The sequence below is a fragment of the Rhipicephalus sanguineus genome, chromosome 11, assembly GCF_013339695.2.
Source record: "Rhipicephalus sanguineus isolate Rsan-2018 chromosome 11, BIME_Rsan_1.4, whole genome shotgun sequence".
NCBI lineage: Eukaryota > Metazoa > Arthropoda > Arachnida > Ixodida > Ixodidae > Rhipicephalus > Rhipicephalus sanguineus.
The window spans coordinates 98,438,321-98,452,008 of record NC_051186.1 but is presented as its reverse complement, the minus strand read 5'-3'; the positions used below and the strand labels follow the sequence as shown (position 1 = coordinate 98,452,008).

Genomic DNA, 13,688 nt, shown 5'->3' with positions numbered 1-13,688 from the left:
GAAAAATTGCTAAAAAATTGCACATTAGTGAGTATATCAACAAAGAATCCTTTACGCCAGCGGATATGTAGAATATGAAAATTTATTGCAGTTTTACGTCATCTACGTATACACCAGGAGTATCAAACTCAGCTTATAGCCAGCAGGCCGCAGTAACTAAATTTAGTTCCAAGGGCCAGGACAGTGAAGATGGTGGGATCGGGGGGTCTGAGAGAGCTTGAACAAAATGACGTCGCCATTTGAAGGGAAGTCTTTCCCATATCTCATATATAGGTCATTTCAGAAGGAGATACGGAGTCAACATTTCAGAAACATCGACACCGATGTACACAACAAGTGAAATCTGGACGCGGATTCTGAAATATACAGCTTTTGTTCAACGGTTATGTTTCAGCTCATGGTGACCACCGTTCCTCACGAAAGGAATGCTTAAGACCAGTCGTGTCTGTGTAGCTCACGAACATACTTATTAAGAAAATAAAAACAAATGGGACGAAGACGGTCATGTGTGCGGGCCAGGCCGCTAGGGAAAGGTCTTAAACCCCTAGAATACACTATGCCCCCTCCCCCTAAAAAAATGTTGCTACCAGCGTTGTTGCTGATGTACACCTGTCTGGATATACGGTATTGCGCAAACTGTCTTTTACGGACAAGGTAAAAGTCCACACACGTATTTGCGCCGTCGTGCGAAGGCTTGTTATTGAATTTATTGAGATTGTATGGCAACCCGCTAGTTGGTCGGCAATCTGAGCAGCAACTCCCACCAATTGCAAAAATGACAAACAAGAACCACTGTCAGCGAAGTGTATAACGAGTTGTCCTGTAAAGAAGCTAAAACAAACCGCAATAAGTTGTTTTGGAGAAGGAAACTAATGTACTTTGAGCAAGAAGGGCAAAACGTTTGAGATACTAACAGATATTTTATTCAAATGAAACAAAATAGGTCACAGTTAAGAAATTTTCAAGCAGACATTTTCGTGCATAGGCGTTTGCTGCTACATTATATGGATCTATAATAAGAAATTTGAGAATGTATCGAAGTATCTTAAGATACAATTCCCGAGTATCGTATCGGATACAATGATTGCGGCAGTATCTTGTATCTGTATCTTCAATACTTCTTGCCTGAGTATCTTGTATCGTATCGCGATACAATTTTAAAGTATCTTTGCCCAGCCCTGCTGCTGGGATCCTAATATTTATTATTCCCATTCGTCGGGTCAACGCGGCGATGCCGGTTTTTTTAACGCTGTCGCATTCAAATTATCCGTCTTTGTTCTCGCCGTTCCAGGAAGATATAAACTGTAAATCTCCTGTGGCGCACACCCGCTTACAGTATACGGGTATGTGCCACACGTGTCTGGAGGAAAGGGTTTGACGACGTACGCGGCAGGATTTTCACGTTATTCATATCATGACCGAACAGTCATATTCGTCAAATCCTCCTATCCTCTCATGCCGATTATGGTCTACACCAAGTGAAGGAGGTGATCATGAGAGCTCCCAGACGCAGGCGGCTAGATAGATAGATAGATAGATAGATAGATAGATAGATAGATAGATAGATAGATAGATAGATAGATAGATAGATAGATAGATAGATAGATAGATAGATAGATAGATAGATAGATAGATAGATAGATAGATAGAAGCACTCAACGCGCCAAAGGTTCGCTAAGAAATTCTTCGCATTGAAAATAGCTGTGCAACGCACTCCCGCCTCATTACACCGCGTTCCCCGCTTATGCTGGCCCCGAAAAAAAATCACGGCCGGGCTAGAGCGGAGGCACGACGCGCATTGCGTTTCCCCCGAGTCTGGCCGTGGAGATCTGTTTACTCTTTAACCTGCCGCGGAATGGCGACCTTAGTCGACACTCTTCTGGCTGTCACACCGCTTTCTCTGATTACACTCTCTCCGATAACTACTACAGCTACCACAAAGGTTTGTATAATTGTTGATCATGGACGTTAGTCGTCGGGATGGAGATATGCCACCTAACGTCAACTCGGGTGCATCCACGTTAAACGGTGTTACAAAAAAAAATGGCCGCCTATCTGCGTGCTTCGCTGCAAATGTCGTCTAAAAACGATAGAAGAGGCGCTGCGTGAGATATGGACGCCATCCGGCAATACATCGGGAAACACGAGTGGTGTGTTGCGGGCTGGTAGTCCCGGCGCAGCAGCAGGCGAAGACCGGCGGTGACCAACGCGACCGGCGAGGACGCCAGCCAGCCCGAACACGCGGTTTGTCGCGAAGCGCCGAAGCAGAAGAAACGTCCGCACTCAACGAGTACCCTTCACACACTTTTTCATTTACACGTCGCCTGGGTAAAACAGGAATGCCAGAGTGGTGCCCCATGGCATTCGTACAGTGCAATACAGAACCGAAACCGAAACACAACAATGACCTCGTGCAGAGGGCAGGGATGAAGGCAAGTTTCAGCGCAGTTTCATTTTCAGCGCATCTTAAGAAACTAGGGTCTTTAGAATTACGTATGTATGCATTTTCTATTAAAGGAATACACCACCTAATACTCACCTAGTGATGTTACGCCTCAGATATGCGTAATGTTTCCTTTTGGATCGACAATGTACACAAGTATGAACCTAGTCAGCCGTTTAAGATGGCTGGCCCTTGGGCAAGTGGTTGAACTTTGGCCAAGTGGCTGAATCGAGTGACGCGCCGACAAACAGACAGACAGACAGACAGACAGACAGACAGACAGACAGACAGACAGACAGACAGACAGACAGACAGACAGACAGACATGCAGACAGACAGACAGTCAGACCAAAATTTCTGCTTTTAAGTTTCCCAAGAAAGACTATCGCCTTTAAAACACACAGCTACTTATGTAAGGACACATTTAGGGGCACATTTAATTTGTCGCACAAACAGGTCGGCACGATGGTTGAGCAGAAGCTTCCAGGTCTATTTTATGCTGAGGATATGGTCTTATTTGCGGACAGTCAAGATGATATACAGCGATTGGCAGGTATATGTGGAAGGGAATGTGAGGCTCTGGGACTTGGATTTAGTGCAACCAAATGTGGATTGATGGCATTCAATCATCACGAAGACCATGCGGTCTTCATACAGGGCCGAAAAATACCGAGGGTAAGTGAGTACAAGTATCTCGGAGTATGGGTAAAATAGGGGGATAGATATATGGAGGTACAATAGAAAGCATCGGTAGCAAAGGGAAAGAGGAATGCTGCAATTATGAAGCACAGAGCTTTATGGGGATACAATAGGTACGAGGTGCTTCGAGGGCTGTGCAAGGGTGTGATGGTCCCGGGGCTTACATTTGGGATCTCAGTGGTGTGCATGAGGTCAAAGGTACAATCAGGAATGGATGTAAATCAAAGGACGGTGGGCCGCCTCGCGTTGGGCGCTCACGGGAAGACGACAAATGAGGCTGTAAAGGGTGATATGGGATGGACAGGCTTTGAAGTGAGGGAAGCTCAGAGCAAAATGAGATTCGAAGAGAGGCTGAGGAAAATGAAGAAGAGTAGATGGGCAGAGAAGGTTTTCAGGTATTTGCATAGAAAAAGCGTTGACACGCAGTGGAGAAAAAGAACTAGGAGGCTCACCAGTAAATATACGGCTAGCAGTGCGGGCGATATGGCAACAAGGAGCATTAAGCGGAAGGTCAGAGAGGCGGAGAGGACTTATTGGATGACAGCGATGGAAAAGAAGCCGGCTCTGAGTAACTACCGAAAGGGAAAAAAAGAAATACGGAGGGAAATGTTTCATGATAATTCAAGGGGAAGCGCTTTACTGTTTGAAGCAAGGTCGGGCTGCCTTAGAACGCGTTGTTATAAAGCGAGATTCAGAAACGAAGAACAATGTACATGCTGCGGGGGAACTAAGGAAACGATGGAACATGTACTGATTGAATGTGGCGATATTCACCCAGGTATACGTGTGGGCACGAGTCTACAGGAAGCCTTGGGTTTTAGGGACAACAATGGAAAGCTGAACACGTCCGCGATAGAAATAAGTAAGAGACGGTTAGAGTATTGGTGGCAGAAAAGTAGAGATAAAGTACAGAAATAAATAATGGGGAAAAAATAAGGTCATCTGCCTTAAGAGGCAGATAGATAGACCGTGAATTCATAATTTTTTGGTATAATAACATAGATTCAATAAATGTAGATAAGATATTAGGCCAGCATGAAACAAGGAAGTTTTTTCTTTTTTCTTCGAGCATGGTGGCAGATATATCACCGCCCCGTTATAAAGGGGACGCTCATAGGATCCATCCATCCATCCATCCGTGTCAGATGCGTGCTCTAGCAGAATTTTTTTTCTAGGTGGCATTGGCTCTAGTCCCCCTCCTTCCCTCTCTCGCCTTGCGAAGCCGACGCTCCGCGCTCGCTGCGTTGCAGACGCGTTAGGGAGCCTACATGAACGACCAGGCGGTCATGTAGGCTCCCTACAGACGCGTGCTCTAGGGCATTGGCTCTAGACCCCACCCTCTCTCTCGCCTGGGAAGGCCGACGCAGGCAGCGTCTGCTAACGAGTTTCTTGATTGAAAATGCAGACCGCTCGCGCTGCACAACCGTTCACTGACCACCCCGTATGTATAGGCACAGGATTTTGACCTCCAAGGTCGTGCTTGCGTGAGATTTCTCCTGTGCGTGATTAAACAATAAAAATTCAGAGCGTAAATGTAAAATTAAAGTGAGCTACAAGTCGCCATGACTCTCATCGACGCTTTAGTATAAACGCGCCAGATCTGACGTCGTTGATGATGTACTGGGCAGAATTCACGGAAGATTCACATATGGCGCGTGTCATTGGTGGAAGGCAATCGTTCGATTTAGTGCGGCAACGTACGCTAGGGCGACCGTTGTAATGAATGGACCACGTAAACCAACAGTACAATGAAAGTTTGATGTTTAAATATACCCGGTGTTTCTCACGTGTTTACTTGATCATATACTTTGCGAATTACCCGGAGTATTCACGGTTTACCGATGAAAGCCTCCGGAGCTTCGCCCCACTCATCATCATTCACCCCGTGGATATGCTGTGGATTTTTTTTTTACTTTCGTGGTATACAGATTGCTATGATGGAGGGATCAATCATGTTTTTTTTTTTATTTTGGGGGAAGCGCTAAGTTTAGTTTCGTATGCTTCCAGTGACAGCAGTCTCGCTACGCCCTTTAGCTTTGTATGTTATTTGTGTAAAGAGTACGGACACTTTTTCATTATCAGGAGTAGACATGTTCTCGTCACAAGGTCAGAAGCTCATTGCTACAATGACGCAGGCGAATCCGCTGGAAGCAGGCTATTGCCAAAACATATCGCCACAGTCAACACGCGTACATTAAACAGAAATGCACCCAGATGGGCTTCTTTACCTTCTACTGCAGAACGTTCTCATCCGCTTGCTTATTTGCCCAAATTTCACGGGGTTTATAACTTTTGCATGCGCTTATTGGGCATGCCATTGGACTTCGGCAGAGCTAAGGTGAGGGCATGCAGTTCTGATTGGCGCTTTTATTAGTTGGTATGGGATCACTTGAGCTGGACTGAAGCAGGCTTCGAAGATTACACGAGCGTTCACGTCTCGAACAGCTGGCTTAAAGTACGAAGTCCCAAGTATTTGTAAGATTCTGCGGGCTTCTTTTTTTAACAGCGGAGTTCTTTATGCTCCAATAATCCCAGTTAGTCCTAAACAAAAACTATCAACATCGCCAACTTCGCGCGCTCTCTTCGTCCTCTTCTTCGTGTTCTGCTTCGCTCCCGGAACACGAGCGCATATTTGTCCGGCGTGGGACGCAATAACTCCGATGGGCGGGAGACCAAACACAGACATGGAAACTAGAGATAAAGATATGGGAGAAATACAGAAAAAGATAGAAAGAGTTAGAAATAAATACAGACAGCAAGACAGAAGGAGAGATAATCAAAAGAGAAGAGAGAGAAAGAAATAGAGATAAAGAAAGGCAGAGAAAAAGAGAGAAGGAAAGCACACCATACCCACATATAGTTTAGCAAGGAGATGGGAAATGAAGTCAACGTTAGGAGTAGGAAGAGGAGGAGGGGAAGGGTAAAGCATGGCATAGCCATCTTTAGTATGTATATCAAAGGGAGTGGAAGGGAGGTGAGGGTGACGAAGAGGGAATAGACAAAGAGAAAGTGTGGAGCATAGTATAGTCATATATATAGTATAGTATAGCCAGTGGTGCGAAAGGAAGTGAGGGGAGGAGAGAAAGAAGGAGGGGAATGCCACCAGCTCCGCTACTTCACTCCTCGCACCACAAGTGCGTAGGTGCCCCAAGTTTTCATACTCACCTGTTGGCTTTTTTATTTGTATAGGAGTGTAGTAATGGCAATAAATGCATCCTCGGTCACCTTACAGAGCATTGTTTGTAGTCGCACAGCCAAAACCTTCTCTCCGGATGTTGAGCCGGTACACCGCGACCTACTTCGTAATGCTTCAAATGCAGAAAGCTTTGCTAGAAAACATGCTGTTTGCCGCAACGAAAAAGACCGAGAGATGCACATGGCAGAAAAACGATATTTATTAGAATTTGGATATTTAACACATCTTCCAGTTCAGTTGCTGGCAAATAAAGTGCACGGTAACGTCTTCGCGACAATCGTAAAAGTGCAACATCTTTAGTGTTTAGTATTCGGCGTGCGCAAAATAAAATCAGGATAATGAAGGCACTAATCTAGGAACGGTAAGCTTGGCACAATGAATAGGAATGGAATTACAGGGCGCTCGGACTCGCGTCCTACAGACCATCTTTATCAGCTTTGTCCAATATTATCTAAAGAGTTTCGAATAGCAGAATGGCTGCGTTTCAGTGGGGGCCGAAACCTAAAAGCGCTCGTTCGCGTAGATTCTGGTGCAGGTCAAAACTTCTCAGCAGGTCAACATTAATTTTGAGTCTTCCATTACGGCGCACATCATAATTGTATCGTGGTTACGACACTTACAAACTCACAATCGAGTTAACTTAAATTTAGAAACTGCACGAGTGCCAAGTACAATGAAACGGTGACAAAGCCTTGCTTTGAATACACGAGGGAACCCCAGTTGATTTAAAGAACGGAGGAAGGGGCATTGTTTGTTGCACTTGCTTTTCTTTGTTAGATGTAACCAAGGGGAACAAACAGACAAATAAACCAGGGAGAGCATAGGGGCACATTTTATTTGTTGTGTTTTAACCGTAGTGCATTAATTATACCATAAAGAAAATGAATTATTGTGGACGAAGAAACGCCCTTTCCATCGGTGGGGCCCTAACCGGCAACCTTCGAATTACGTGTGCGATACTTTTCCAATTGCGCTACGACGGAAGGCGTCACGCCGCCCACTTGGTTGGGCATATATGCGCACAACCCCTAGAGCTAAGAATTTCATAATAACAACGGTGCAAAACCGGGCTATTTCCCTCCGTTGCATACCTTCGCGCTGTTCATTAGGTCTGACATGATAACTTTGGCTAAAGTTCTTAAACACGTTTCTCGTTGTCACATTTTATTTATTTATTTATTTATTTATTCAAATCGCCTCACAGACTTACATTGGAGCATTGTGTGAGGGGGGCATTACAGAAGTAGGTCCATGATAACAGGAGCATGAGAACCTCGTCATACAATGCTTATTGACTGTCAGTACGGAACAGTGAAACGAAAACAAAAACATCCTTATACAATAGGTAAATAACACATTAGTAATTAGAAAAGATGGCCCTTACCTCGGCCCTAAAATTGGTGGCATTACTAATATTGACTAAGTGCTCCGGAAGACTACCCCATTGAATATTTGCCTGCGGCAAAGCACGACTGACTGATCATTTGATAATATATGCGTTATTGTAATCGCACATTTCCTGCAATTGGACGTGGTTAGACAATCACGCAACATCTAAAGGAGAGCCAACCTTCGACCTGTGTGCAGATATGTTCATTTTGACAAGGGGTGCGCTTTAGCGTAACCTAATGTCTCGTGGTCCAATGACTAAAGGAAGTACTTGCGCGCCTCTTCTCAGACACCGAATCAATGTGCCCCCAGAACAATGTGTCCGAAAAGCGTCGTCCAAGAATAGAGCCCCTGATTCTCATTACGGAAGATCCAATTCCTTCCACAGGTTCATGACCTCACTCCCCTTGGTCTTCTGCGCTATCCACACTTTAGTCCTGGTAATATGCTCTGCTGTGTAGTGGCTACGCCAGTCTCCGACGTCCCCCTTGCGAACGAACGCTGCGCCTTCGTGCATCGTGTTCATATCTATGGTCATTCCTTTGAAGGATTCGAGAGATTTGAGAAATTTCGCCGGTGGAAGTTCTCCCAATGCTTTTACGCGCTCAACAGGGGTGTAGTCAAAGACCTTCTTCATGTTTCCAAGACTTGACGACTCCAACACCTTTTCGTAAAACTGCTTGTCCTCGCGTAAGGCCCTACCGTGTTCATCGCCGAGAAAATCCGCAATCTTGAGAACTACTTCACCGGTGTTCTTCTTCACCTGCTCGTACGTGATAGATAACACGTTCGGTTCACACCTCATCTCGTACCAGGGAATAAGGTGGTCGAAGTAGTCGCCGTAGACGGTCTTCCCGGAGTGGAAGAGCTCAAGAAACGTGTCAAAGGATACGTCTTTTATGCGACTGGATGTGAGGCCTTTGAAGAAATAATAGCACGAAACTGAGCAGTCGTACGGGTTTCTCGCAACGTAAATGTACTTCGCTTGCTCGGAGAACACTATATTGCTCAGCGGCAGGTGCGTGATTAAGGGTCCTCTTCTTTCGGCTCTCACGGCACTCTCTGCCCCCAACAGCTCCAACAGTGGAGAGCAGAGCATATACTCAGCCGGGTTCTTGGGTGGTTCCGCTTTGGTCAAAATGTGAGCCACAATGTACTGAACCCACGTAGTGCCACATTTAGGGTAAGTTACGATAACGACGTCGCTTGCGCTGGGTTCGTACTGCATGGCCGAACGCACGTTGTCTTCGGGAAAGATGGTCAGCATAGGGACGTTGTCAATGTTGATGAAATCATCAGTGTCCATCGTGGTATACGTCCGCCTGCACAAGAAGAATCAGAATAGTGAGGACAGAGCAGCTAAGTAAATGCAGTGCAAATGTGAGTGGAATTGAAGATATCTCTGACGTGTCCTTGAATCAGATGAAACGCAATTGTGGGGCGTGATGATGGCAAAAATAGGAAAGAGCGAGCGAAAATTAATGGCAGGGAGGCCAGCCTGATGCAAGTAACCGACTTGCTATAGGTTAATGGCAAAAAAGAAAATGTAGTATTATTTCGCGCCTGTAAATACATAAGACGTGCCTCGAAAGTGGCACCTCGAAATTGATATCAAAGAATGGTTTGAGAAAACATTGCAGAACCATTCTGCTTAATATTACCCGTGTTTTGGCTACACAGAGACGGGGTCGTTAGTGTTCCGTTCGCAAGCATGGTGCCTAAATGCTTCTTTTTTTTTCGAAATGTCCATATAAGTTCTTAAAAGGCCGTATTCTGACAGCGACCATAAAACAATTCTAACGGCTTTGCTTTTTGCGCGAAGAAAATCCACTTTGACAGCATTTTGTGCAAGGTAATGGGTGGCGACTGCCACAAAAGAAATAGAAAGGTGCCAGCATTCGTTATGGTCTTTGTTGTCACTTTAGGCAGCGCACCTCCGTAGTGGAATACTTCGGAGTTGTGCCGTTTTGACCGCGAGCGAACCCGCGTCTGTCAGGTCAACTGCCGACCGCCCTTACCACTGTTACCACCATGGCAGAAATGTTGCACTTATACTTCGTTACCGTACATTACGAAATGATACTGTTCATCCAACCATAGTGAATATTAACGAGTGGTAGAGAGATCTTGTGATACGCGTGCAAATACGGCAGGCGATGGCGCCCCCGCTCCCTATACACGTTTCGTTCGAGGTTCACGGTTTGCAAGAGCGATGGTATGCAATAAATACAACAGACGTGACATTTTTCGACTGCTTGGTGTGCTTGCGCATGCATGGCAACTTTTCTGTATGGGAAAGAATTCAGGATTTAGTGATGCGGTTCTGATTAGGATATTTTAGCACGATTCTGCAATACATAAAAAAAGAGATTCGCAGTCTCATTTGACTCAAGGAAAGGACAAATGCTTCTAAGCAAGTCATTAAGCAACCAGCCAAAACGCGCATGCCTAAATATTGTGTGCGATTTGTGTATTTCCTCTTGTTTTAAGTGGTTAGCAGTTTAGGGTGTCGGCTTGTGACCAAGCGCTCGATTGCTCCTCCCACCGGTGCCTGCGTGGCTACGTCTTACGGTGGCAACAACCTGATGGAACTCGCTGCAGACGACACGTATCTTACACGCCGTAACAAGCAGCACAATGACAAAGCGCAGCGAAAACTAGCGCGCATGTCGCACACAGAGTTTGCGAACCTCCCTTACAATATTCCACTTGGGCCGGGGAAACCCTGCAAGCTTACGGAAATCATTGACGACATCGACGGTTTGGTAAGCGCAGCAGGGGAAACTCTACGAATGGGAATCGCTGGGTGCCCGTGCTATGCATGTTTTAAGGTTTCGCGGAGTGGAAATGCATGTAGCGCAGGATTTAGAATTACACCAATTGCTACTGAATTTCTAGCACCGTTCCTTGAAGCACTTACAACCAAGCGCAACTGTGTGCATGTGTTGGCAGTTTCTTGCTGGAGGTTTGGGTCTTGCATTGACATGAACTGGTCGGCTTATCCGAATGAGTCGCAGGCCTTCTGCGTGCTTTGCAACTTTCGCTACTGTGTTTTTCATTTGTTCTGGAAAAGTGAGACACACTCCTAGGCAATTACGTGAACTGCAAATGTTCGAGTCGGAGTAGTAATAGCAAGGTATTGTACATCGAGATAATAGCGTTCAACCTGAGTCTTTTTTCTTCCGCAAATGCTCCAGGTATACATGCATGCTGTAGAACTGCGACGAAATATTACGGATGGCTTTACCGCACGCTGTGCAACATACCGCAGTAGTCAAAACTGAAAGAAAACGTTATACTTTGCTTTATCTACTGCATTATTCGGAGCACTGATTTAGAATTTTGTACGAGTTTTCGTTTGGCAGGTGCCCTAGTGCATCGCCATTCAATTTTTATGTGCGTGTGTGGACACTTTTATTGAACAAATCTTGATGTTCGACCCTTTCAGGTCGAGGCGAGCCGCGCCCACGATGACAACATCAAGCCTAACCCTTCAGCGACATCGTGGGCCCTCTAGGCTGGTGTTGAGACTATGCCCTCCTTAACATTTTCTTCGAGTAAAGCCATTTTCTTTCGGGGTTGGCAGAGTCACAGGGCATCCCGCCAGAATGTGTCTGATCCCATGAGGCCATTGCATGCATTACAGTCTTTACTGACCTCCCTTTCTGAATACATATTTTCAGTGTAATAAGAAGTGGAGTACGTACCTTTTTGCAATCGCCGCAGTGAACCTGCGTGAGCCTCGTTCAGACCTGAATGCACAGCTAAATATTCTTCAGAAGGCCGGCAAATGAGGGCGTGAGTTTACGCAAAAGTGTGCTTTAGGATTGTCAAAAATAGAAGCTCCAAACAATCGAGTGCGTAGTAGGCGTATAAAAAGGGGTCATGGTTGTTGAATTGTTTTTTAGAAGTAAGAGGTTTGCTAGCGTCAAAGAGTTCAGTGCCATTTGCGGTTCAGAATATAAGCATGAAAGGCCGCAACACAGGACGTGCACCTTTTTTCAGCACAATGTATGGTGCGATGTTCTTGCTAGGAGAGTATATACGCAGAATACCAGCTGTAGGCAGGCGAAGGTGTTACTAGGGTATCACGGATGACTATGAGCCGTTTGTCTTGCGAAAAAATAGAAAGAGGGCGGCGTATTCTCCGGTTCGCCATTTTTGTTGTGTTGTGTCTCATTCGCTGCTTCATTCTAACTATTATACATGGCCCTATTTCATGACATTTCCACACAACAGTATTTAATCCTGCTAGAATTCTGTCTGCACGATTCATTTTGTAGGACGGTTCGTATGTGGCATTCTGGAGACGATATATAGCTGCAGGGAATATGCAGCACCGATCATCGCCAGACTTTGAGACAATGGCGGAAAACATGACGGTCAGTATAAGCAGGCATCTTCTCGCAACGATGCACTAATGATGCTGTCCTCACAACTATTATGGACCCGCATGTATTATGAGACTACGAGAACCTTCACAGCATTTCGCCTCCGTTAAAAGGAAACTTCGGCGCCACTAACTTTCAGCTTATGTAGCAACGACTCAGTGCAAACCTCTCACTTCGTGTAAATGGTCAGACGATTTTTAATTGCCCCGTTATGTTGGGCAAACTGCGAAGTCGGATTAGGAGATAAGCTTAAGGCTTTGCGATTTCGAAAGAAGGCTTCGAAAGCACTTCAGTAATGCGGGCTAATTTAGGGGTCAGCGGTGACGTGACAACAATCCTGACTGGGTCGCACTGCCTGTCAAACAGTTTAAGTGAAGCGCTAGTGCACGTGCAACAGAGGTGGGTGTGCATGACAAGCAGGTATATATAAGCAGGTGAATTTCTCTACATCATATTGATGAAACTGTATGACGCGCCTAAACGGCTGCACATGTGACGTAGGCAGTATCCGAAACGTTTATTGTGTGCGGGATCAGAATGATGTTTACTAAATGGCAGCTGGTACGGTTTGCCTACACTTCACCAGATGAAACAACAGACTATGGGTTTGTGCTAGACTCCGCCTGATGCGTCAGCACAGCTTAGAATGCACCTAATACGCTGCATTTCTTTATGTTTACCGCCACTGGCTCTACATTAGCGCTCGTGGACGGTGCGCCGCAAAATTGAAGCCCACGGTAATTATATATGTGGCACAAGCAGGCACTGAGTCTTATTTTAATATATAAAAAATAACGGATGATAACGACTTTAATCACATCAATGTGTTATCGATAAGCTATAGCAACATCGAGCACTTTCGTGTTGCCTGTAATCTTTCTAGAATACTGAGGTTCGGAGAAAACGTACATTTCTCAATGTATGTTGGAAACTCGTGATTGACCTCTCGAAATTACTTATCATACTGACAAAAACACTCATTGATCTGCCTGACAAAATTATTCCTCTAGATGCACACCTATGTTTTGTAATATAAAAAAGAAGGTCACATCAGCACATTAAACTCCATACAAGCGCTTTTTTTCAGAGAGCACCTTTACAACATTTTGCTGTAAGGAGGACGTCGTTAGACGGCTAGTGCACGTACACTGTAAAAAGTTCACCGTAGTTTTTACGGTGAAAGCACTGGCAGCTGATGCTGCCAGACATTTACCGTAAAAAAAACTGCGACCCGTATTTCAAGTTTACGGCATGCATGCCGTGTATATAATGATATCGTGTAAAAAAAATCTGGCCACTGTTTTTTCACTCCACAATACTTTTTCAGTAAAAATAACCACAGCCCGTAAAATCTACGTTGCACCAATTTCGTGTTATCTAGTGTTTAAGCCGTTAAATGTACGGTGGTTACACGGTATATTCATTGTTACACGGTGGCGTGTAAAACACGGTGGTGTGTAAATTCATCGTTAGACAATGCTGTGTAAAACCCCAGCAGCAACATTTTCTCGTGTTGTAGCAGACTGTAAAATATGGAGTGCACTGTGAAACATGCATACCAACATTTTCT

The 13,688-nt window shown here is 45.1% G+C and overlaps 1 protein-coding gene across 1 annotated transcript; it reads right to left on the bottom strand.

The window, feature by feature from the left end:
- Window positions 1–8,088: 8,088 nt before the first annotated feature.
- Window positions 8,089–9,033, bottom strand: LOC119375269 (sulfotransferase ssu-1). The gene has a single exon (XM_037645451.1). It carries the CDS (start codon window positions 9,031–9,033, stop codon window positions 8,089–8,091), a length of 945 nt encoding a protein of 314 aa, XP_037501379.1.
- Window positions 9,034–13,688: the final 4,655 nt, after the last annotated feature.